Here is a 27301-nt window from a genome sequence, read left to right as displayed (position 1 = left end):
TTCGTCGTTGGCCTGCGCCAGGTGTTCACTTTTGCTACTTGCGTGCTACTTCTACTTCCTAATACCGTTTTTGGCTGGTTATTTATTTTCCATAGCCCATAATCTTTAGAGCTTTTGATTTGTACGTCGCTATCTAGATTGCAGTACTTGTACTAAAAGGATGGAGACTAATCAGTCCCTCTTTTATTTCTCTGACAAGCGCAGTAGCATGGGGTTTTCGGTCGCGTTCACATCTGTTTTTGCCCTGGATGCTTGCCGTAGACGCAGTCTCGCTGTTCTTGCAGCTGGAGCCGGGTGGTGGGAGAAACTGAGGACAGATATGGGCGGCAATAACCTCTCATCAAGCATCAGTGTTTAAGACTTAGTTCCTGGACGTGTTGGGGGCCCTGAGGCCGGTCGGGAAGACAGTTCCCCCCACTAGTCAGGCGGGAGCCGGAGAGACGGAGGAGGCGCCACCACCCGGCCCAGGAGAAGCCACGGCAGCCCTCAGCATCTGGCAGCATGAAGAAGGACGTGAGGATTCTCCTGGTGGGGGAACGTAAGTCTGATCACTTATACGCAAGCCGGTTCTTTCCGCCAGATATACTGCACTGGGAGGTGTTAGACAAACTGCCAAGTGAGTGGCACATGCCTGTCTTGACGTCTGATGGCAGGCAGTTAGCCCGTAAAAACGGAATGTTTTAGAAGCCTCCGTAAGAGGAGCACTGTGTGAAATGTTCTCATGAGAGCGCATTATGGTGTGTAGATAAGAGAAGCATGGTGATCCCACCGACTGGGGCCTTTGTGGACCTTATATAATGACGTTGTTGAGCCAGTCTCCAGAGAAGAAGGGGATTCTGTTCTCCCAAAAATGAAGGACTGTTGTGTTACACCCAGGAAAGGGACACTGGAGTGTCGCCTTTGTAATGATATCGTGAGGCCAAAATAAACGGATCATTTTGGAGACCATTATAAGTGGGTCACTGTAGAGTCTATTGCATAAGTGGAGCAATGGCAGGGCCACTAAGCAGGCATGGTTATATCCGCATACGAGGAGTTGTGCCGGAATATACTAGCATTGGCAAAGCTAATGCCGAGGGAGGGATCAAAGAATAACATGTGCTCTCATGAAGTGCTGAATGAAAAAGAAAAAAAGAGTTTCCTATTTCTGATTAGTCAGGCAATCAAAATGAAGGCAAAAGGATGGAAAAAAAGGTACACACGTGAAAAAGGAAGGCAAACTATTGAATAAAGCAAGCAAATGAGTGTCCCTAAAGCCATCCTGTGGTAAGCAGTGGGCGGACTTTAAGCACACTGTAAGATTTTTGTTGTGGTCCACAAGAGCCTTTTGCCTACCCGAAAGCAAAAATTTGTCTGGGCGTGATCAAACAAGGGAGGCACAAAAAATTATGGGATTTTGAGTCCGTTATGCTGACCCTACTATCCTACACCCAAAATAAAGAACAGACATTTCCAGAAGTCATAATTTTTGCTTTATTTATTTATTTGTCAAGTTTTGTATAGTGGGAACTTTAATTTATTTACTTATATTCACAAAACTTTAAAAGCCTCATTGTCAGAATACATTCTCATGTCTCAAATCCATCATGAAAAAGGTCATTTTTTTAAAGTACAATTTGAAGTTTGTGAATTGATTATTACAAGGTACAACCTTTGAAGTTCAGTATTTGCAGCCAATGTGTTTAACGGGTACCCCCGCTTCTTCAACACCTTATACAAGGAAAGAACATGTGTTCTATTTCCTCAACCAAAATGTCTGATAAGATAAACTGTCTTCCACTCCCAATGGGTCGTTCTGAAATTCTTCTCATATACAATTAATTTTTGGTCCTTGCTTGTCAAAAGATAATAGGATGGGTTATTGAATATGTCACCTCAAAAAAGGCCTTATCCACTCACAGCCTCGAAGAATCACAGTAAGGATGATTGATTTCCAATAGTTTCCCCAAATCAGAAATATATTTGATTGTATCGCCATCAAGTTGTAAGAACGTCTCTGCTCTGCAGCTGAAAGCGGGAAAGTTATTTTGGAAATTTGGCTGATGGAGATGCAATAGGATATATTTCTGATGCTCCACTACAGAGGCATTGTAGTGCCAGTAGAGGAGAGGGTGTGTTGAACCCATCTGAGAGATGCTTTGTATTCTGAATCTGCAGAAGAGGGGACTTTTTGTGTCTCCACTAGAGTGACACGATGTCTACTTAATGTGGCATTTGCATTAGAGGGGGATTCTGTCTACATCGAAGTGGCGCTGTGGTTTCTGAATACATGACAGTTTGAATGCCACTAAAATGTAACATCAAGTCTGCCTCTGCTTTCACACTGTTGATAGTTCACATGTAATTATATGTATGCATATTTTGCAGTTTAGCAGCCATTTATTTTAAAGTGCAACATTGGATTTTTCTTTAATTTTGGACCGTGCTGTAAAATTAAGTACCACCTGTAAGCATAGCGGTGTCCTGCTCCATTTGATTCAATTGGATATGAAAAATTGTTTGAAACTTTTTTTTTGGGTTGTTTAGGGTTGAATGTCCTGGTTGCCATTTCTTTATGACAATCTGCTCATCATTTTAGAAGCCCCCGTAGGTTTTCTCATGCAGGAGACCCTTGTTACCGTCTGCTGACAATTACTCTGCATTGATAGTGATTTTGTATGCTTCTTATCAGGTGTGCGCTAGGTTCTGTAGGATGATAAGAATATTTAAAACTTCAAAAATATCTTTATTCGGTCAATATTGACCATGAAAGCACGTGTAAAAGCAATAAGCGGATATTCATAGATACAAATGTAGGGTATAAAGTGCAAAATGTAACTATATACAGACAATGACATACTCTCGGCATATCCCTGACAACAAAATCCTCAAAAGGGTCTGCTATGTTAACAGGAATGAAACGGACCTATTGTGAACATCTTGATACTGTCAATCCACCTGGACCATCATTTGGTTATAATTAATAATTATCAAATCCTCGTTCGAATAATTAATTAACCATAAAAGCAGTGATAAAATATTCAGCTTAAAAACTTCACATACATACCTTGTAAAAAAGTAATACATTATGCAAGATACTCTATACAATTATGCAATCATAGTCTTGATGCGATTTACATCCTATTGTAATCTACGCATAAATATATAATCTAAAATACCGTTATAATGCTATAATGCTCTATTCTTCATATTTCAAATCATCCGATTCGGTTAGTTGTCTTTTTCTAGCAATAACACTAGTAATATACGTTGAAACTGTATAACAGACTAATTCATTCTCAAGTTTAGATAGCCATTTAAATGCATCCTGGTGCACGAAGAGCTTATGAGGGAGAAAAAGTGGGTGTACCAGACCACTCCTAATATCCCTGAATAGGCCGCAAAATAGCATAAGATGGGTGGTGGATTGTTTTGTTCGGCCATCACAAGGACATTTTGGCAAGCCAGATGTTCAGGCTGCCCATTTAAGGAAAGCCACTAACTGATGTAATACGTCCAATCACATGCGCCTTAGGTAAAATCTTTGCTGGGTGTTTTTCACTAAAGAAAAGTACTTTGGTAAACCTGGCTGGGACAGAATAGACATATATTTTGTCACAGAAGGTTTGAAGCTACAACACTACTAACAGTTAGTGGCAGCTGATTACAGTAGCAGGGTAATTGCCTTTAAACTCAAACCCTAGTGGTGAGGTTACCTACTGCATTCTCCGATGATTCATACTAGTAAGCCTTGACAGATCTCCCTGATTCTCTCTAATTTCAAGTGAAGTGTGCAGGTTATTGCGAACATAATATGAGAGGTGGCCTACCTATATTGCCCCCCCCAACACCCCGAATGCTTGCCACCTCTAAGTTTGCAGGGTGTTTCTTATGGATAAGAAGCTGTCAGTGCTGTTTTATCTTATTCTCCCTGCATGCTCCCTGTGCTGCTCCTGCGATTCCTGATGGATTTCAATATAAAGCCAAGTGTAACAATAAAATCGTCATCCAGATACTGCAAAAGGAAGTATGGTTCATTGGCGCTATTTGGGGTGACCGACCTTAGCTAAAATCTAATTAATTGCACCTTAATGTGGATAATGTGGTTAAGTGCTTGTCAAGAGACTGCATAACTTGCACCAGCTGTGGTAGCATGCATGTTAAAGAAACCCATCCAGTGACCTGTAAAGGATTACTGAGGTTGCCTTGACAGTGTGATTAGATTTTGTAGGACCAGTTAGAGCTGTAGGAGGCTGTCCACAGTTATAATTATTATGGTAGACCTCTACTTTAAATATCCAGAAATAAAATGTTTGTCAAAGCTAAAAACAGATAAGTTAATGGTAATCACATTTATGACAGAAATATTTAGTATGAATAGTATGAATGATATTCCAATTGTTATACACTTTTTTTAAATTTATTTTTTAACAGATGTCATTGATTTTACATAGTACCAGATGGGCCGAGCCCAACAAGCAACATACATTTTAAAGGCACAGTGTAGATACTGTAAATTACCCACCCATGAGGTCTGCGGATCATCAGACCTTAGAAACACCCTCCACCCCCTAAACGCGCATCTTACATACTTTAGAAACATGATATAGACAAATCGAATGAGTTTCCGTCTACGTCTGTGTAGCATTAGACCGTTAAACTGGCAAGTCATTCACCACTAGTCTCTCAATAGGGTCTCAGGAGACTGGCTGCACCATTAAGGACAAGTCGACACCCCTGTACTTGGCCCACGTAGCCCAGATCTTCCCATGCTTCTGCGGACAGCACCTTGCCTGAAACACCGTAATCTCCGCTGTCATGCACAGATCCATGGCCTTTTTAGGTTTCGCCTAGGCAGCGCATGCGCTGTCTTGGTGAAAGATGCTGTGTGCAGTATAGCGGGGGCTAGCTCCGCCCTCTTTCCAGCCATAAATTTGATTGGCTGCAATGAAAAATCGTGCATTTTCATTGTTTTTTGGCGTCTTCGTCCTACCTCCTGACTGCCATAGCGTAATTTCTCCTCTTCCGAGGCTAATCAGCCCCTTTACTACTAAAACTGTTTTCTTTCCCTGTCTCTCCTCGTTCCCTCCCGCAATTTGTTATTTTTTGTATCACAACTACCCCCACCCCCTCCCGTTCATGCCTTTTTTTTAATGCCGTCACTTCCATTGAAAATGCAATAGGACTCCGGGACATCCGAGTCCTATTGCATTTTTAATGCTTGTTTGTCCAGTGATTGGTTGGTGACCTTGCACTACATTTTGCCTGGCCTCTCCTAATGACATGCGCAGCTCTCTTACGGTGCCTTATATTGCACGCATGCGCCAAAAGTTAGCACGTTCGTGGATTTCCTGGCTCACACAGAAGCTGCATCGATAATCGCGCTACCAACGCCGAGACTCGCCCCAACTGTAGGCGATTGTGTTTTGCCTGTTGTGGGCTTCAGTGATAATTACATGAAGGTGTTTGCGCTTTCTGCTTCTGTTTGTGTAAGGACGCTTTGCTCTGTTCGTGTTTGTACCATCGTGTGTGCATGAGCAGGAGGGTGGGCATCTGTAGTGCAGCAGGTGCATCGCACCCGGGCTCACATGTCTCAGGTGCCAACTTTATCTACTGCACTATGTATCGAGGCAGCACTGCACCTCGACTGTGTATAAGTAACCCCGTACTGCTTGCTTGTGTACGCCTGTTGTGTGTTTGCGAGTATAAGGAAGGGAAGGTGTTTGTGTGTGTGTGCTTATAGACGCACGCTCAGCTGATGCAGAGTTTGATTATGTTTTATGACAGGACTATAGCCGCTTCACGGCACGTGCGTCTCTGAACATTCCACTAGGTACAGATTAGTGGAGCAGAATTCTTTGATTAGCAAATTCCTTCTCTTGTTGCTCCGCCCGACTATAAAACAATATTGACCCGTTGTTGTAGGTACATAGCGTTGTATACGTGGGAAATATAAACAGGGACTTGTGGGTCCCCCGGCTCACCTATCCACAAATATATGATGCTTACAAATCCCCGGCTTGCTCGGCAGGGCTGTGGCGTCTTGAAAATATCGATGCTCCAAAAACTCACCAAAAGGCCACTACACTCAAGGGTGGCGCTGGTTATACGTGAGGGTGGAACTCCCAAATTATAATTGCTGCAAAACTTCACAAGGGAGGAAACCACACTCAGGAGAGGAGAAAACTCTGTTTATTCACAGAGGCCGTACAGGATGCGTTTTGGCTCATGCCTTTCTCAATGTTTAGTCCACGCGCACCCTGCAAGACAGTATATGGCATTTCATTGGTCCAAAAAGATATGACATCATAATTCATCAATATCAAAGAAGCAGCATATTAGCTAGCTATCGTCAAGAGCTGTGATCATACGGCCTCCATTTTATAACGTGCAATAGCCTAATCCATGGCACAATCCATACTATGTTTTCTATTGAATTTTCAAATTTGCAGCCCATTCCCTAAATATACAGTTATTAATCATACATTATTTGCATGCACTGCAGCTGCCACTGCCGTATGCGTTCTGGGTGTTGGGAGAAATATTTTTTACAATCAAAAATCCTAAATGTCGGGTCGTTGCTTGGCCGGCAACAATGGCGGTCGTGCCTTAGGCTTGCTCCGGCCAGCCTGCATTAATCCTGATCAAATATCCTGCCCTGAACACCTATACTCACACATTTGCTGCCAGGGGTGCTGCGGAACAGCTGGGTGACCCTCCGACAGCGCTGGTGGCCCGAGGAACGTAGCGGCGCTGCCCGAGACAGAGGAGCGGCCTAGCGGGCGATGGCGGAAGAGGCGCCTGGGACTCACGTGGAACGCCTGGCCGGCAGTGTGGTGCCTGGGGCCGGCGTGGCAGCAGTGGTGTGGCGGTGACGTGCGGCGCTCCATACCCCAGGAAGCCAGCGGCGGCCGCTTCCCCCGTGGCGATATCTACCGCAGACTGTGCTGCTCGACGCTGCTGGGGAGCCCAGGGGGGGGGCTGGATTTGCCAAGTCCGGCTGGCCGAGGTTTGGTCCTGGGCCGGGCGGCCCGACGGAGAGAGGCGGCCATTTTGGTATCCTGGGCCGGCGGCGGTGAACGATCGATAGCCCGATTTCAGGGGGGCCCGTTCCTCCTCCATGAGAGTGACACGGGGGGAGTTGAGCGACGCCACCTAGGTACACGTGACGGCCGGCCGGCCGACTGAATTAGCCTGTGTAGGCCGGGAGGCCATGGAAGCTGCGGCGGCCATTGCGCTGCATCCTGGGTCGGACCGCGGTGGGTCCCCACTCCTGGCACCGGGGGCAGCCTTCTCCCTATTCACAGCGGCGGCGCAGAGGGGTGCGGAGTGACACCGCCTAGAGACCCATCGCCGTGCACTTTGAGGAGGCAGCCGGCTGAGAGGAGTTCCCCTGCCTGGGTACCCTGGAGGATACGGTGGCCGTTTCCTGGCCCAGGCCTGCAGCGTTGAGTCCAGTACATCCTGGTGGGGGGTTGCCGGCCGGTGGAGCTACGGTGGTGAGAGTGCCCATCCTCCCCCTCCCACCCCCCCCTGGACATGATCTCTTGGGGAGGCGGCGGCCTTAGATCTGTTGGGCCTGGTGGTCCTGTCGGTCCGCGTAGGTGGAGGCTGCGGGTCTATGATACGGATGTGAGCGCAACCTGGCCCGGTGGTGTCCCTTGGATGGTGGTGATCCTGCGGTGTCGCTGTGAAGGGTGGCGGGTGTGAGTCGGTGGTCGGTGCGGGCCACGGAGCGGGTGGAAAGGGTGTGACCCCCCGGATGTGAGGTGGAAGTGTAGTTGCCTTATCAGTGGCCTGAGATCCTAAAGGCGGTTGCGGTGTTGTCAAGGTCCACGAGGGGGAACCTGCTGTTAGGGTGGATACCCTGCTTACCCCTGTACTGCTGTGTGTGATTGCCCCCAGGACTGGTGGCCTTCAGCGCTAGTCGGAGCACGCGCCTCGAAGATGACCTGCGATAAAGGAGGTGGTGGTGGTACCAGACAGGGCATCCTTGACAAATACACTGGGGCCGGGGCTGCTGCCGGGACTGCGGGATCGCAGAGTCCTTTACCGGATAATGCGGTGCTCATGGCGGCAATCACGAGATATGCTGGACGCCAAGATCGGGGCTGTTGGGGCCGATGTCACCCTGCTGCGACAGGACCTGCGGAATCCGTTGACCGCATTACTGAAACAGAGACTCGCGTCTCTGAGGTAGAAGACGACGTCACGGCCCTGAAGAAGAAAGTCGCGGCTATGGAAAAGGTACAGAAGGTCCTGGCCCTGTGGGTCGTCTGCCATATCCAGTTAAAATTCTGGAAAAGGCAGTTAGCAGGACCCTATTGTGCTTTTTATTGGAGAATTGTCTGCTTGACAGAGATCAATTCGGGTTCCGACTGCTCTGGCCACCATGATGGACAACCTACGTATGCGAGCCGACAACGGGAATACCACTGTTTTAGTGCTTCTCGATATGTCGGCTAAGTACGACACGGTGAGCCACTCAATCTTAGGGGAGAGACTGGAGAGGATAGGGGTGAAGGGTCGGGCACTGCAATGTCTACAGTCCTATCTTGCTGGGAGACAGCAGGTGGTAACTTTGGCACCGTTCTCCTCCAGCAAATCCCCGGTAGTTCACGGGGTGCCGCAGGGCTCTGCGATCAGCCCTATTCTCTTCAATGTCTATCTGCAGCCCCTGTTTCCCATTATTAAATCATTTGGAGTCGACCTAGTCAATTACGCCGACGATACACAGCTGGTGTTCTCCTTTGAGAGGAGAACATGCAGTCTTCCTGGACATGTTCCAGCAGTGTATGCGCTGGATGGCTGGCTGGCTCCGTAGGAACTCCCTTCAGTTTAATAGGGGAAGACTGAGGTGGTGTACTGTTCCTCTGTCAGGATGTCTAAACATCTTCCACTGGAGTTCAGGCTTACTCCTGAGGAGGAACCGCTGACCCCGGTGGACAAGGTACGCAATTTGGGAGTTCTGATTGATGACAACCTTCAGATGGAGTCACAGGCAAATAAGACCGCCACTGTGTGCTTCTCCTTAATGCGCATGCTACGCCAGATACTCCCATTATTACCAAAAGAGTCCCGCTCTCTGGTAGTGAGAAGCACAGTGATAAAAAGGCTAGATTATTGCAACTTCCTGTATTTGGGAGCACCACAGTACATCTTTCAGAGGTTGCAGAGAGTCCAATCTGCTGCAGCAAAACGGGTGCTAAATAGGCAGCGTCGTTCATCTACCACCCTGGCTTTTGTGAGAATTACACTGGTTGCCTGTTAGGAAAAGGGTCCATTTTAAATCACTTTGCCTGGTGTTTGGAGCGGTGCACCAGTTGGGTCCAGTCCCATTACAGGAGAAATTCACATGGTACCAGCCCATGAGGCAGCTTCGCTCCTCTAGTGCCAGTCTACTGACGATTCCTAGATTCAAGCGTTCTAGGATGGGAGGTAGGGCACTAAATGTGGCTGGTGCCAGTCTATGGAACGATCTACCCCAGAATATCAGACAAATTAACTCCCTGACTGAGTTCCGAAAGAGTCTTAAAACCTGGCTCTTCCCCAGGGTCTGATTTTCCGTTTCACTGACAGATTGACTATCTACATTCTGGTCATGGTATTTCAGTCTGTAGTGCCAGGTTACCCATAGGGTGACAGTTTGCCTCTATAATAACCTGCATTCATTCATTCATTCATTCAATACTGAGTAATAAGTATGTAATACTGTATTAACTAACTTACCCGCAACACGTTCAACCTCATCCAACTAGGAGACATCCACTTCAACATAAGCAATAGGAAATCTCTAAAGGTTATCTGCAGTACCATTGCCGATCGATGTTGTACTTCAAAATTGAATTTGTGTAATCAAGATAACCGTACTAATGTAGTGACTCTTTTCCCATTCACTTCTTACCTAAAAGATAATGTAGGAGTTCATGATCTATAAACACTAAACCACTGGGTCTGGGCTCCCACGGGCATTGCTTGCCACAATTAGATAAAGAACAAAAACAGTTGCAAATGCCACTAGTTTTTCAAATAAGCATCAGTTGAATAAACATACAATTGAAACAATATGTTTGAGAGAAATGAATTCTGTTTGTTTTAATCTTTATGCGTTTTCATTTGAACACTTCTATTTCAAAATAATATTACAATGAATTCATACAAATATTAAAAACCTGGAGTGCACAACCAATATCGTATACAGTGATAACAAACTTGTACAATATTTACAGTGAAATACAATTTACTCAACATTCGTTCTTCACTCATACACCATTCAATCCACTACAAACAAGACAAACTTACGACAAAACATGAATGATTCGAAAAAATTGACTGGATTAACTCTCCAGTGACAAAAAGCCAAATATTTTTAGAAATCTATACACTCTTTCCTAGTTGATGATTAAATTATAAATTTTTAGGCTATTAACAGGGTCAATGTTAATAGCCTAAAAATTTATAATTTAATCATCAACTAGGAAAGAGTGTATAGATTTCTAAAAATATTTGGCTTTTTGTCACTGGAGAGTTAATCCAGTCAATTTTTTCGAATCATTCATGTTTTGTCGTAAGTTTGTCTTGTTTGTAGTGGATTGAATGGTGTATGAGTGAAGAACGAATGTTGAGTAAATTGTATTTCACTGTAAATATTGTACAAGTTTGTTATCACTGTATACGATATTGGTTGTGCACTCCAGGTTTTTAATATTTGTATGAATTCATTGTAATATTATTTTGAAATAGAAGTGTTCAAATGAAAACGCATAAAGATTAAAACAAACAGAATTCATTTCTCTCAAACATATTGTTTCAATTGTATGTTTATTCAACTGATGCTTATTTGAAAAACTAGTGGCATTTGCAACTGTTTTTGTTCTTTATCCAATTTGGAGTTCATGATCTGACATGAATGTGGAATTCCTATAGCCTGACACCGGGACATATGGTTTGGGGTCAATGGCAACAAGTTTTCATGTGTATTTTGTCCTTGGGGCAAGAAGGCCCAACCCCCTACATCATAAACCCTTTGAATGCCAGTTTACAGTACCACATTATGGATCAGGGAAAGGCATTGCCTGCAGTTAAGGTAATATTTGTGTCCATGTTTTAAATCTGTTTTAACTTGTATTTATGGTTCATGAATGCAAAACCTTTATTATTAGGGTGAGTGATCTAACTACATGTTGTTAGCTCAGACTAAAAATGTGTACACACATTCTCAATGTTTAGCAAAATGAGGCTATGTGTACTGCTCCCAGCTTGAAAGCAAGATTGATGATTCTTTGCTTTCAAAATAAAATGTTCACAAGAAATTGCAAACACATTTCGCTAAACTACTGTAACATTTTAGGTACCCTTTTTTTGCAGCATCATTTAGTAAAATGTGTTGATGTATGCTAGTATTTCCCAAAAATATTCATAATGATAAATCGGTGTAACCAGTTTTAATAGGATTATGGAACCTAAAAATAAACAAGCATTGGTAAAGTCACTAGGTCTGAAATTGTTGGTCAGCCTTTTGGTTTTGTCAATGCGTGACTTGTTTTGGCATGGTTTTTGTAAAACCTTATTGATGTGGAGCTGCTGGGCCCCCATCATTATAACAAACATTGGCAAAAGCAAAAATTGTTTTGGTTTCAAAAAGCAAACATTGCCACAGCAGTTCCTGGCACTGACAAAATGAGTGTCGATTATGCACCTTGTGAAAGAACAGAATGCGGTCACTCACAATGAAGCTAGCCAATAGACAGAATTTTAATAAACACGATCATGGTTAACGCCAGACCTAATTAAGGGCCCAATTATTAAATAAAGTCTCAAAAGTGCAGATATACAATATTCCTGAATTCACAAGACTTTACAGTAGTAAGCCAAGAAATAGTACTCCTCGAAAATATTTGTTAACAGCATTTTAGCATGAGCAAATATGCAGGTGTAGATTTGCTCCTGAGAAAATCTGAGTGTTTACAAGTTCACTTTCCCTCCAACCACTTTTTTCCCAACCCTGGAAGAAGTTTTAGGTCTGCCATTATCGGCAGTAAATTTCCAACCTTTCTCAGTAGGGAAAAAGATTGGAGAAGAGTTGGTGAAAACCCTTAAAAACATAGAAGTTGGTAGGTTTGCACAGACTCAAAAGGGCATTCCAACCCTGGAACTGTTGTTTACAATTAACTTCAGCGCCAGTTTGTAGATCTGCAGAAAAGTAGCAGACTGCTAGTATTCAAACCCTACTATGGAAGGAGCCCTGTCATAATCAATAGAGGCTATTTCGGAGCTCTTCTACAATGAGATTGCTGCCATAATTTGTCACAGCATTACATGGCACAAAAGGGACGAGTGGATTTTGTTGCATGACAGGTAGATTTATGAAGCAACCTGCCCCATGGACAAGAAGATATTTTATTAAATCCCACACCCCTGGATCTGAGCTCAAAACAAACTTTCCGCCCCAGACATATGTTGCAAATTTTCAGCAGCCCATAAGCATGCCATAGCTTCTTTCTCAATTGTGCTATTATTTCTTATCTGCATTACACAGACATCTTGAGGCAAATGCAACATTCACGACTACCATCCTTCTGGCTTAAAACATCCCTTGTTCTACTAGCACTTGCTTCTACTGTAATTATACACTACTCTCCTTCAGGATGGGGTTTTAAAGTAGCAACTTCTACAGTTTTTTGTTTGGTACAATTGAAAGCCTGGTTTTCATTCTCTCTCCGCACAAATGACACACCTTTGCGAAGTGGCTGTTTCAGTGTTTGACGGACAATATCAAAGTCTTCAACAAAATGTGACTAATATTCACATAAATTCAAGAAAGATTTTACCTGAGGACATGCATTAGGAAAGGCTTTGGCCAAATCATTTTGGGGTTTAGTACTTTCAGGTCTGAGGTAATGACCTAAATATTCAACACGTTTTGTAGAAAAAATAGCATTTTTCTAATTTGACTGTCGTGCAAAGCTTCTCCAATATTCCCATTTCCTGATCAACAATTCAATCTGATGTTTTGAAGGTCTTGGGTCAATAGTTGAAAAATACCAATAACGCTGTATTCAAAGTTGTGCAAACATTTCCAGAATCTTAGGTAGGGGGTGACAGTTAATCAGTGTTGGGATGGTAAAGTTTCCTCCATGTTGATGGACGTGCACCCCTACCCCAAGTGCCCCAGGTGCATGGAAATGTAGATCCCTGGTCCTCATCTATGGTCATGGGCGAACACTGATCATGCAAGTGCGTCTAACCTAGACCTTTCTCGCAGTAATGCGGTCTGCTGAGGTCAGGAGTGGGCAACTCTTGTGAAGGTAGAGAGATTCTGCCCTTACCTGGAATTAAGTGACAGTGGCAGAATACCCATTTTGTGTTCAGTAGAATATGGAGTGTGAAAAGGCCTTTTTACCTGTGTCACCAGAGTGGGGCCTACTGGCGTAAAGTTCTGTGACTGTGTACCTAACTTACTCTTGGCCTGCTTGGATTCCCAGTAGCGCTGGACACCGCTTGATACTTGTGTGTGCTGGGATGCATGTGGATGGTACATAAGAGGGAGGCCTGAGGGTTTATTTTTGGAAGCCCCGAGCCTGGAGAGGCTGGAGAGTGAGGAATGTATTCCCCAGACAACAGATGTGTATTGCTGACATTTCTGAGGGCTGTGGTGTGATGCACAAACTGAAGGAAGAGTAGCAGACATCCTCTGTGCACATAAAAATGCTGTTTGTCCAAGTAGAGTTACTGGTCCATGGGGCCTGGGCTTATTGTCCAGGAGATGGTGGGTTGGATGATGTAGGCACTACCAGGGAATCTTGACCGAGAGGAAGGCTTAGTCCTTTGAAACTTTTTTTTATCACATTATTGATACATAAGGTATTTTATGGTTGCTATTCCGACCTATTCATTCTGCTTGTTTATCACTTTATAACTTCAGGATACAACTGTAGGTCTCCTTATACCCGCTTATGTGGTGTACTGTTGCATTATATAAACATATGACATTATCACAATGTACTCAAAAATATCAAGCATGTTTGACGATAAACTAACATTAACTGTAATAACTATTAGTCCTTTGAAACTTTATGGTGCATATTTCAGTGGAGGCTGATGGACAGGTGTGATTCCCCAGTTACTTAGTTGGCCTATGTTGTGGTCACTTAGGATTGGAGCCATTCCTGATGTGACTAAGTGCAGTGGAGCAAATTGAACACTTCGAAGGAGCTGACACCACCAACATGAATTTCAAAGGCAAGGCACAAATCACTTGTGTCTGGATTTGGAGCATAGAGGTGGGGAGCTTAAGTTGAATACTTTGTTAAACAGCACTGTTTCACCAGGATGGGAAAGATCGTCAAGACTTCTTCCTGCTGGAACCAGGGCGTGGGACCAAGTTCTGATAGTCTCCCTGCCGGGTGATGGCCCATCGCTCAGGAAGCCTAGACTACTTGCCCTAAGCCTGGAGCACCAGCCTTCTGCTTTCCTGCCAAAATCGGAGCCTTCTCTGAGGATGAGTGCACCTGTACTCTGCCCGTGTATGAAGACCAGAATACCCTATGAGAAGGAGAGAACCTAGTCTACCTGCCTGCCAATAGCAGAGAGCCCATAGGAGGATAAGGAGAGGCCCAGCGGGGATCCTGCTGAGTGGATCACGATGAGTGAAGTGTGAGACACCCTGTCCCATTGGGACTGTTGCAGAAGTGCGGACTGTCGGATTCTGTGGAATGTAGAATGTGTTCTGTAGTTTGGGGACCCCTTTTGCCAGTAGGGGGTACCGTGAAGTCCAAGCCATCATCCGTGTGATCCTGTGTGCTAGGAGAGGGCCATCATGAAGTGCAGGCCACGGCCCGTGTGAGTGTTGTAGTTGGTAGTGTGCGCCAGAAGGGGGCCATCATGAAGTGAGGGCCATCGCCTAGATGTGCGGTAGTCGGTGACTCATTGAGCCAGCAGGACATGGCAGAAGCCCTTATGGGAGCTGAAGTGGGTGACCCGCTGGAAAAGGGCACTGTGGAGACCGGGCCATTGCAGTGGTTCTTTGCTCCAGGGATGTTGCCGAGAACAATTTGCGATTGCTACTGGAGCTGCAAGAGCACATCTGACTCCAACACGGGCCATCATGGGAAAGAGGAGGCATGATGCATTGTCGGGGAAAGAGTGCGAGGGACTCAGAACTTCTGTGAAGGGAGATTGGAGCCTGCGAAGGAGTCCCCTAATCTTCCAGGTATTAGTGTCTTTAGCAGGTTGAGTAAGACTGTTCCGGGCTGGTGAGGGCTGGCACGAACTTTGCACTGATGCACGTGCAAACTCTTAATGCAAAGCATAGAATTTGGGGTGTGTGGAACTAGTTTCGGAATCATCTGGGAGTGGCCTCTAAAATTCAATTGGGGAATACCCACCCCTATTAGAAGGGACAAAGTGACTTGGGGATCCTGCCCCACATAGCGCTAGCATGCTGAGCTGAAGAAGCTGTGTACATTTTTTAGTGTGTTGTACATGCTTTGTTTACATTAAAATACTCCTTTTTAAATTAAAACTTATATTTGACTGGGCAATCATGTTATTGCTGCTAATGGTTTTATGTTGAGTTATGAGTCTGTGTATGCCTGGCACCTAGATTCCCCCAAAGAGCCTTTGAATGCTCGACCTGCGCTGCCACTGAGAGTTAAGTTCTGGATGGGATAGTAAGTGGGCCAGTTACTCAGGACCATAGTCATTTGGGCCCTGGTACATTGGAAGTAAAAAGCCGCTATAATCATTGTTGAGTCCAGTTGCTCCTACTTGCCTGGTGACACAGTGAATGGGGCTCTGACGATCAGTATATTTTTATTAAGAGACCTTACATTGGCACATAAATAGCTGTCTCCTGTTTTTTTTGTGTGTTTTTTTTAAAAACCATATCCACTGGAGCATCCCACTCTGGGGAGTCAATGGGCTCAATCACCAATTGCTTAAGATGTTTATATAATTTTGTTCTGATGCTCAGTGGCAAATTCTGCACCTTATGTTTCACTGAGACTGCTGACTCCTCTTAGTTGATTTTATGGATACAGCCTTTAACACAGCCAAGTCTCGGTAAAAATTTGTCAGTGGGAGTCTAAAATAACTTGTAAAGCTCTGTTTTCTAAATCAATTAAAGAAATTCGGCATGACATGTTTGGTTTAAGTGGCAGGTCTATTGTGCCCTGCTTCCTCCTTTCAAGAATATTATAACCCTTGCACGCTACATAAACCTTTGTGAAAATCTCACAATCTTTGAAGGGCTTTTTTGCCGAAAATCCCAAAGCAAATCCGTTTTGCTTCCACCTTATGCAGCAGACTTAATATTGGGAGGTTCCAGGGTTTCGTTATTGCATCCCGACAAGAATAACTTGTCTGACATAATTGGGGAAATATAGACAACTGTAGCTGAATCAGCTTGGAATCATCTACAGCAATATCGCTCTTTTATCTTCAACCCTATCTGTTTCATCCATAGTACCAACAGTTAGAACCAATTTGCAGTTACTCTTTTCCTGCCATAAACAGTACGTTTGTAGACTGACCAGGTGAACTGTCTTAGCTTTTCTTCTACACATCCTTGAAAAATGATCGATTATATGGCATTTTCTGTTGGCTTTACTGACAGCTTGACATGTAGGAGCTTTGGCTAGGCGTGATTTTGATCCCCATCTCAGACAGTAGTATTTTCCGGACATTGCACTGTCTCTTTTCTTCCAGATTCTTCCATATTGTAGTTTGAATGAAAAGAATGTATAACGATGTTAACTGAGATGAAACTATTGACTCCAGTTAGTCAGTTGAGTTCTCTTTTGGACATAGCTGATCTTTGGATTCCTTTTGTTGTATTGATGGTTTCTTCTAATATGGCAAAACACACAAGATGATGGACGGAATGTTGCACAATAGCAAAACATTCACCCCCAGTCACAGATCTGGGTTTAATCCATCGTTATTTTGCTCACCAAGCCACCCCAGTTCAGACATGGCCATATGCAAATCAGTCTTGACCCTGTGCCTCATGGGAACAGTCCAGCCCGAACTGCCAAGCCATGTCTTTCCTGGACCGGAATCAAGCATTCTAGGACCGGTTTCTGGCTATCAGCCGTCTTCAGCCAGGATAGCTTGACTCCAGTGGCTTAGTGAGCAATGGACCCAAGTCTGGGCATACCCTTCCCACATAGGGTGAACAGCAAAACACACAAGATGATGGAAGGAATGTTGCACAATGGCAAAACATTCACCCCCAGTCACAGATCTGGGTTTAATCCATCGTTATTTTGCTCACCAAGCCACCCCAGTTCAGACATGGCCATATGCAAATCAGTCTTGACCCTGTGCCTCATGGGAACAGTCCAGCCCGAACTGCCAAGCCATGTCTTTCCTGGACCGGAATCAAGCATCCTAGGACCGGTTTCTGGCTATCAGCCTTCTTCAGCCAGGATGGCTTGACTCCAGTGGCTTAGTGAGCAAGGGACCCACGTCTGGGCATACCCTTCCCACATAGGGTGAACTGCAAAACACACAAGATGTTGGACGGAATGTTGCACAATGGCAAATCATTCACCCCCAGTCAGGGTATGCTCAGACGTGAGTCCCTTGCTCACTTTGCCACTGGATTCAAGCAACCCGGGCTGAAGACGGCTGTAATGCCAGAAACCGGTCCTCGGAAGCTTGTTTCCGTTCCAGGGAAGGCATGGCTTGGCAGTTCGGGCTGGACTGTTCCCATGAGGCACAGGGTCAGACTGATTTGCATATGGCCATGTCTGAACTGGGGTGGCAGAGTGGGCTAAAGAACGGTGATGGATTAAACCCAGATGAGTTGACTGGGGGCGAGTGCTTGTATTGTCAACGCTCCGTCCATCACCACCTTTGGTTTTGCTTTGTTCGCCATAAATTGGCAGGGTATGCTCACACGTGAGTCCCTTGCTCACTTTGCCACTGGATTCAAGCAAGCCGGGCTGAAGACGGCTGTAATGCCAGAAACCGGTCCTAGGAAGCTTGTTTCCGGTCCAGGGAAGGCATGGCTTGGCAGTTCGGGCTGGACTGTTCCCATGAGGCACAGGGTCAGACTGATTTGCATATGGCCATCTCTGAACTGGGGTGGCAGAGTGGGCTAAAGAACGGTGATGGATTAAACCCAGATCAGTTGACTGGGGGTGAGTGCTTGTATTGTCAACGCTCCGTCCATCACCACCTTTGGTTTTGCTTTCTTCTAATGTGGAACATAACTGTTTTTTTGTCGAAGCAGCATACCACAATCTGATAACATAAATACTGATCAATAGGACCACTGAAATTTCAGGATGAGGCCAAAATATGTGATTCTGCCACACAGTGGTTAATAGTTTCATGCACCATCTGATGTCTGGAGAATAATTTGATGTCTCTCCACCACTAAGAAAAATGCTTACCTCGGAATATTAGTCCCACAAGCCAGAATGAGTATTGTGTGCTTCAGCTTCAGGGCAGTGATCAAAGATCCTATGTCCGTCAGTTCCTAAACAATTGAATATCCGTGTAAATTTATGCACACTATAAGACTTTCTGCCATCCATGGGTAGAAGGTACCTTTCAAAACGTTTGTGCCATTGTTTCCATTGTATCATCAGATTCTGAGGAACAGCTAGAAATACATGTGAGGCAGTAACATTTTACATTGCTAAAATGTTTTCGGAATATGTGTGGATATGCCTCAGAACTGCTCTTTCACTTGCCAATCCATGATGCTTAGAAGCCGGCGTTGATCAATACTCGTCTCATAAAAGATCATGGATCAAAAAAGTCAGAAATTCTCACTTGTTCCTCTTTTGCTCAAGAATGAATTTCGCTTAGATATTGCAGCTTAAAGTTTATGCGATTAATGCTTTTCCCAAGTGAAAAACAACCCTCCTTCAGTCGTCCTGAGACATCCTGGAATCTGAGGACGTCAGGATCACTGAACTGCGGCTAAGCAGCAGTGTATTAATGCAGCAGGCATTGAAATAAATATTTACATCAGATGTATAATGAAAGCTAAACGTCGCAGTCCTACCACAGGAAACGAACACCAATAAGTGCCTGACCTGCTTGTCACATTATATTCCTTTGAGGTTTTGAGGAGACTAAATATGATTCACCATGTGGTTCCACTGACATACTATTTTCCTTAGTTCTCCAGAAAATACTTTGAATCTTCATTAACCCCGCAACATACCAGCAGTTAAACTTCACCTCCCTTTATTGTTCAGAAAATGGGTAACCATGACTTGTCATCGATATGTAAAGATCCGGTGAAACAAGGAGATTATGACCAATATTTAATAAGATGTAAATGCAAAGTAAAAAAAACAATTTCTAGCGTAGCACTATCTCCACCTTTGCCTACTTCAACCATCCTTCAGATTCATCAGCTCAAACCCATACTAATGTTTGTAACCTCATCAGAGGATTAACAGAAGAAATATTGCGTATATACAAGCCAGAAACATTCTCTTCAATTCGACCATTTCAATCTGAACCTTACTAGATCTACATGCAGTATTTCATTCAGTTCCACGATTCCCCTATTGCTCATGTACATGTGTGGGATTGCTTTCGTAGAACCAAAACAATGGCTTTCTCTATCCCAGAACATTCACTTTATTTCCAGTCATCTGCAGTTTTGAAAAAAGGCCAAACCAGACTCTTTTCCATGTCTAATTAGCTTGTAATCTTTTGCAGCTTTTAGCGCCAGGACACCCCTTTTGTAGAATAACAGTGTACTTTATAAGTGGATTGCATTTCATTGGCACAGTAGCGGATTGGATTATATTTTTTTTCTGAGAAGACTTTTGTGGTTCCTGAAAATTGGATCCTGTTGTTCTTCCTTCATTTCGAGGGATATTTGGTGTAACCTGCTGTGAAGTATCCTGTTATGGTGGCTCAGTGGGCTAATGTATCCTCTCAAAGGATTTATTTTGACCTCATCACCATAGGTTTGAATCCTGGTGGGTATATTTGGCCATTGCTCCTTCTGAGGGGATAATATGAGTACTATTGAGTTGGGTTACAAGAAACATCTGTTTTTTCAGTGCTAAGAGACCCCAGGATGAATGTGTGCTTTACAAATACTTGTAATTTTCTGTTATGAGAGGGCAGTTATATTGAATCTGCTGCTAATGCTTGCCTCTGAACAGAAGTAAAAATGTCATGGGTGGAATGCTACACCTAATATCAACCACTGGTTGCTACTAAGGGTCGCATTACAGTTCATCTCAGTCTTTTTTATCACTCTGACACTTCAGACAGAGAGTAACCATATCTGTGCAAATCAGCCTTGGCACTCCTTTCATAAGACTGGTTAAACCCAAACTCCCCATTCATGCACGCTCTAAACTCTTGGCATACTATGTCCACTACTATAGGGCAACTCTCACACTTAGGGCACGATTACGATGTCGGACGGATCGGAGTCTGCCCAACATTGTTTGAGAACTGGAACCAAACGACCTCCAGCCGTCTGTTCCAGCCCAGCAAGTAGGATGCGACCCAACACTGTTCAGTCACAATCCTATTCTTTACAATGGGAGCATGCATTCTGAACGGAAGCCTTTCAGAAATCCGGTTCGGATTCCTTACCGACCGACCCCATCAAAATGGATCAGTTGGAAAGGAATCTGAATGGGACATTTCGATGTGGTCGGAATTGAAATTGGCCCAAAAGTGTCCAGTACTGAAGGCTCCCTCTAGAGACCTAGGTCAGGTCCTGGTGTGTGATGGCTAGTTTTGGAGGCTTCCTGTAGAGTATTGTCAACTTCATGAAGCCCTTTTGGAGTGCAAAATAGGAAGCACTAAATAGATACATCAATACTCTATCCAGTTCTCAGTCACTCAACTGGATTATTACTCCTGCTTTGGATTTAACATCTGGCAGTTCATGTCCTGTGCTGGAGGCCACATTTGTTGGCTTGTGTCAAATTCTAAAATCCATGTCTAGTTCTTGAGTCCAGCTATAATGTATTGTTCAATTCCCCCTGTAATCTCTAATGTATTGTGTCCAGGTTTGGAGGTCACTTCTTCAATATTATATTCAATTGTGGGGGCCATCTCAGGTGTAACATGTCAAGTTCTGGAGCAATGTGTTATCATACTAGATGTACTTCTGGAGTCCACATCTGGGGTATTGTGCCCAGTTCAGGACAAAGGGGCCGATTACGATTTCTGTTGAAAACTCTTCTGATCAAATTTGTTTCGGAATCTTTTCCGACCGAATCAGGTTCTGCAAGTCCGATCGACCGATTTACGATGCTCCCGAACATCGTTCGGTCGGACTCGCATTGACTCCAATGGGAGCCTGTGTTCCGAACGAGATCACAGGCTCCCATTGAAACAAGCATTGGCATAGCCAATAGGTCACGCTTTTGGGACCATATAAGTATTTAGTTATGCAGCACAATATCCTTGGTGCATCAACATCAACTGTTGCATGGCTAAACACTGCTAAGGTCCCAAAGGCGAGACCTATTGGCTATGCTAATGCTTGTTTTTCCTGGCGGCCAACCAAAGCCTAAGGAGGGGGAAAACTAGACAGATGTAAGTATCAACCCGAACCTACAATGGAACCTTTCTAGTACTGGCCCAACCTCAAAAGGAGAGAGAAGGGGGAGGGGTGAAGAATCTGCAGAAGATACATTATACACCATAAAAAGAGTTATCGGACACAGGGAATACTTCTTCCCCAGACACCTAATCATAAGAAATTTTCTCAAAGCAAGACCCAACAGGCGGCACTAAGAAGTGCCAATCAGAAAGGAAAATCATACAAAACTGGCCAGGGAAATGAGTTACTGCTCCTCTCCTGAGAAGCCAGACAGTTGTCCTAGGCAAACACATGCCCCGTAGTTCCCGAGTTCCTGACATGTTTAGCTGTTTGAATCGTTGTCTTTTTACCGAGCGAGCAGAACATCAAGACAGGTCAAGGGGCATTGCAGAGAGAGCTTTGAGACTGTCTGTGGCAAGTTTGTAAGGAATAAGGGTCGGTGTCCCGGGTGAGTAGCTCCTTTTGGGGACAAGTTGTCTACACGATTTACAGCAGGCTGCCAGAAACGGATGAGAAAAGCATATGGAATCTGTATTGCACCCACACGGCTCTGAAGCTAAATGGAGCTTAAAATTACACACATCGACTAAAAAGCGCGTGTTGAAAATACATGCTTGATCAGAAACATTAACATTTAATTTCCATTAGGAGAAAAGACTTTTCAATATTAGAAATATATAATGTTTTCTAGGGATATAGATTTAAATAAAACTTTTTATTGCCCTTTCAAGGGAAAAATATTTCTAATCTGACTTTCTGGATGTAAATGTTATGATATTCTTAACACCTTAAATAAAGATATTATATTTTTCTTGCGTCGTTCTAACAGTACTTGATGGGGAAGAAAAGGCAAGAGTTGCGGGGTGGGGGGAGGAAACAGATTAACGCAGAAAGACTTGTGTGTGTGTGTGTGTGTGTGTGTGTGTGTGCGTGCGTGTGCGTGCGTGTGCGTGCTTTAGACAGACAATGCCACAGAGAGCAAAAAAGAGACACAGGGAGATGATACAGAGATGGAGAGAGAAAGTGCCAGATAAAGGAAGTATGAGAACATGAGAAAGAGGAGAGGACTAGAGTGAGGGAGAGAGGCAGTGAAGGAAGGGGAGAGAGAGAGAGTGAGGGGAAAACGAGAGAGACGGAATGCGCGCAAGAGAGCGTAATCCCAGGGTGATGAAGAGTTAAATTTACGGAGTTTACAATTCCTTACCACACAGAGTAGATATACATCTACTTGCTGCACAGTTTCAAGTCCATGATTGGACCCGGTGGTCGAAATGGGGGAAAAAAGTAGGGAAACTGTGGGCGGAGACTCCGAGAGCAGGGCTAACTCAAGGATTGGATTAGAGATGTGGCCAGAATGTGCCAAACATCCCAATTTTTAGTATTTGTTTGGCATTTCACCGACCAGTTACAGCTTATTGTGTTATTTAATTCATCCAATGGATACACTTGTTTATTTAAGGTTTTATAAGAGTTATTGGCATTTAAATACATTCACAAAGTGGAATATATTTCCAATCACACAATGTCCCAAATACGCTTAAAAGTGGAATCGCAAGCCATTTGTCTCCAAGCCATGCAGTTTCGCTCATTAGCTCTTCTCCTCCCTTCTTCCACATGAGCAGTTCAAACATGAATGGCAAAATATCCTAGTTTGCTATATAATTATGGCTCTGCCATATTTGTCACATAATACATCATCCACTGCATAATCTTGCAGTTTTAACTAATCATTTTTGTAGCTCAAACGGATAAAAAGTTACTAAAAAACGTGACTGAGCTGCTGCAAAGTGGACGGCACTTTGCAAAGGTTGACTGATCACATTTCTCACTGCTGCATTTGTATGTTATACTGATACTAATGTGGCAGATTCTTTGCAGAGACTTAACATGTGTAAAAATGTCTAAATAAAGTATAAAAAAATATATTGCATTACGCTGAAGCATAATTTAGTCAACACTGCGGCATAATTTTGTCCCCCATTGCTGCTTAATTCCAGTGGCTCCAGAGCAGGTAGCACATGTTAAAAGTGCTTGTGCATGAAGCAGAGTGTGAAGTTTGCAAACTTAGTTTGTTGTGTGTGCAAATCCTGCATTGCCGATCCTTGGTGAGTTGCAGCTACTACTGCTGAAACAAGGTCAATGGAGGTACCAAAGGGTGAGGCAGACTTGCCTCGATGGCAGGGCCGGCTTTAGTGCTGGTGGCGCCCTGTGCAACATTTGTTGGTGCCCCCAAAGATTACCTACGCCTCGGACACTACACAGAGATAATCATTTATACATGTGTAAATCACTTTATAGGAAATGTTACATAAGACAAAGGACTACAAGGTGTAGAAGCCACATGACAACCATACTAATAGTCAGTATAATTTAATAGCTCACTGTTCTATGTTAGGATTTTAACTTATAAACTGCAAGTACCAAAAGGATCTCTCTGACACAAGCAGTAACTTACTAACCCAGTTAACATTATGTGCACTTTGTCATCTGCATGGTACATGTTCTTTGCATTAGGCGCATTAACCCTCTGTGCCACCTTTCCAGGAGTCAACCCTTCCACTAGACAAAACTCAGATCTCTCCTTAGGAAGAACATTAATCACCGAAGTTATCATGACATTTTTATTGTTGCTGAAAGTTGCTGGAGGCCAAGAAGGAGGCAGCAAGTTTTTTTAACACCATAATATACTTTCAAACACTACGCACCCACCCGAAATAGGTATCCAGTGCGGTCACACTGTTCGCACCGCCCTAACCTGCTGAAGGTTCATGTGACCTCATTGACAGAGTCACAGTGACTGGATCACTGTTGTTCTGGGATGTGCTCCTTCATAGTCCTGCCCGCAAGGCTGGAGGTGAACTTCAGTATGGATTGTTGTGGACAGGCCTTCAAGGTTAACACAGACTTGCCACTGCAAAGGTCCACCTGCTTGTGTTAAGACACTTGGGCTTCTAAGGTCTAGTGGGGCTTTCAAAGGTCTAGTATGGTAATGTACTCCCTCAGGAGAGTGTTCTGGGAGACTGGCCAAGAAGGCGGAACCCAGTTCCAAATTTCGACCGCTTGGCCAAAGTGCACATCCTCTCCCCAACTGAACACCATACTGCCCCACTGATAAAAACTCAGTGCCTTCAGCTACAACCCAATTGTGCCCGCTATAAACACCAGGATGCGACTTAATTCAAATTATGTATTTGAAAAGAAAAATATGCTGCCTGGAAAAAAAAAGAAAGAGTAAAAGCAAACACTCATAGGGAGTGCAAGAGTAAGTAAAGCATTTGAAATGTAAGCAGAAACAGCATGGTTACCTTAACGATCTCTCACTCACTACTCAGAAATCAGCGAGTGGTTTTACCTGAAAAGTTAAGGACAACAGGGCCCTGAAGGGAACCGTTTCAATGTCCATTGCTTATATCCTTAATAAACCTAAACATTATGGTTTAAAAAGACTACATCTATAAACGCAGAGGTACAATTTTATTTTCCAATCCACCCATCAACCAGGTATTGCAATACATCCAGGAATGGTGCACTTCCCCACCTGGGGACAACAATGCTGTTTAAAGAAAGACGAGAAAAGAAAAGTAGCGCTTCACTGCAAAGTCTGTAAAGTGAGGCTGATGTGTTTGGATGTGAATAAAACCAATCTGGCCACTTTGCAACCACTTCACTGCAAAGTCTATAAAGTGAGGTTGATGTGTTTGGATGTGAATAAAACCAATCTGGCCACTTTGCAACCACTCTGTCTTGCTTTATTTAGTTATGTATTTACTTTTCATATTTAAAACCTTTTATTTCTCCCCATCCCGAGGCTGCACTTTGGAATAGAAAAATGTCATAAAAAGGCCATTTCCCGCAAGAGTGTTTTTCTTTTTTGGATCCATTTCACAGGGAAGCAACTAAATGAAAGAAGGAAAGAGAGGTTGTGAACCGTTTCTTCAAGTCACAGGTTTAGCAAGGCGGAAAGAGGCACGCAAAACTTAATGAGCCTTGACAGAAACCCACATGGCAGATGCGCGGGTGCACGCGACCGCAAGCTTGAGGCCAGCAAAAGCCTCTGGTAGCACTTTCAAAAGCCGCTCACTAAATTTCTCGCAGAGTATCGCATGCACTGGCTCAGTGAGACCTAAAAAGGGGTGGTTGGGGAAAACCTTGCACCCTGTGGCGGGCACTTCATGGTGCCTGCCACACTGTCCATAATTGGAAAGAGAGGTCCCTTGAGTGTCCCCACAGGCCCCTACCGGAAGCCTACAGGTGAACCCTAGTCAGATTCCGACAGCCGTTTCGTGTTGGGCAGACCGATTCGGACCGGCTGTCTGAATCGGCAATCGTAATCGCTCGGTCGGAAACCGTGTCCATAGAGCGGTACGATTTGGCTCCGAACCGCTCTGGCCGTCTGAATGCTGATCGGAACCTGAATCAGACAGCCTAAACTGTGTCCTTGCATCGTAATCGGTCGGTCGGAAATGTATCCGATTCGGTCGAAAACATAGGTTTCTAATTGGATTCGGAGAATCCGAATCCCGTTCTGAGCCGTTCCGACCGACATCACGATCACCCCCTTAGTCTGAAGTTTTCCAAAACTTGTAAAATGCTCAGACCAGTCAAGGAAGATTGTGACATTCTGTAATACATTGGAGTTGAAACTGATTTAATATTTGTTGACCATAATGCTCAATATATTTCTTATGATGAAACTTAACTACTTTGTGTGGGGGTGTATAGAATTAAGATAAAGAGCTGCCACAACAAATCTCAAGGCAACACAATGACACTCCGTTCTTATATCTTTCTCTGCCCAGCGCCATTTGCTCTGTCTGTCCGTAGAAACATACAGCTAAGGGAGGGCGGTTAAAGGATTGGGGGTGGGGTCGAGGGAATGGTATTTCTGAGAAAATTCTCAGGCATCATTGGATAGAATAGTGAGAATTTGTTACATTTGTTTTCCAGTTTATCAATTGGTCGTATAACCGACGTATAGAGTTATGTATGATTTTAGAACTTTACAGTTCATTTTCTTGTTCATTTGGGAAATGGGCACATTTGTTGTCATATTTTGGAATATATAGTGTATGTTTTTACTGTATTTCTTTTTTATTTATTGGTGAGTTTTTGGTAGCGTGGCGTATTGCCTTTTGGTAACCTCAGGCCCATGATAGAATTTTTTCAGGGAGGTGGAGGTTAGAGTGTGGATAGAAAGATCGCAGAGAAATGAATGTGTTTACTATGTTTTTTTCTCTCTTTTCACAGCTCGCGTAGGGAAGACGTCACTGATAATGTCCTTGGTCAGTGAAGAGTTTCCGGATGAGGTATGGAATTCTTGTGAGCCATTTGTCAGAGTTGCCTATAAGCATTGCATAGTATATCTGGTCCTCATTCTTAAAATGAACATTTGAATTGCGCTATAGCTAAGCTACTAACTGTAAGTGTTAATTTTTGTTCGTTATTTGAAAAAAAAAATGTTGACTCCTTTAGAAGAGAATGATAGAAATTAAGTACCTGTTTGTGAAGAACTAGTAAAGAGTCACTGGCACATCAGGGTTAGGTCCCTGATTAATCAAAACTATACATACAACCGGACTCACAAGCTTAAAACAAATACCTTTCCTCCTTTATGGTCTAATTCAAAAGAAAATGTATGGCTGTGTACATCATACTGTGTACTAAAATTGCCATCGGCATACTCCAGCTCTTGTCTTCTTATTCCATGAGCCATTCAATACATCTCCTTCCATCAAGCAGTCCTTCTGATACTAAAACAAGGATACATTTACTTAA

The 27301-nt window shown here is 43.9% G+C and overlaps 1 protein-coding gene across 3 annotated transcripts in view; it reads left to right on the top strand.

The window, feature by feature from the left end:
- Positions 1-235: 235 nt before the first annotated feature.
- RHOT1 (ras homolog family member T1) overlaps positions 236-27301 on the top strand; it is a 688574-nt gene continuing 661508 nt past the window's right edge. For 2 of the 3 annotated variants that reach the window (XM_078654374.1, XM_078654373.1), the window contains exons 1-2: positions 247-538; positions 26774-26832. In XM_078654374.1, the coding sequence (XP_078510500.1) occupies positions 502-538; positions 26774-26832 (96 nt within the window). In that variant the 5' untranslated portion in view covers positions 247-501. Of the gene's footprint in view, positions 539-26773; positions 26833-27301 lie in introns of all 3 variants that reach the window. The other variant, XM_078654375.1, reaches the window with a different exon arrangement.

The sequence above is a fragment of the Lissotriton helveticus genome, chromosome 7 (assembly GCF_964261635.1).
Source record: "Lissotriton helveticus chromosome 7, aLisHel1.1, whole genome shotgun sequence".
NCBI lineage: Eukaryota > Metazoa > Chordata > Amphibia > Caudata > Salamandridae > Lissotriton > Lissotriton helveticus.
Note: the sequence above shows the minus strand (reverse complement) of the source record. Positions and strands in the feature narration are given on the sequence as shown.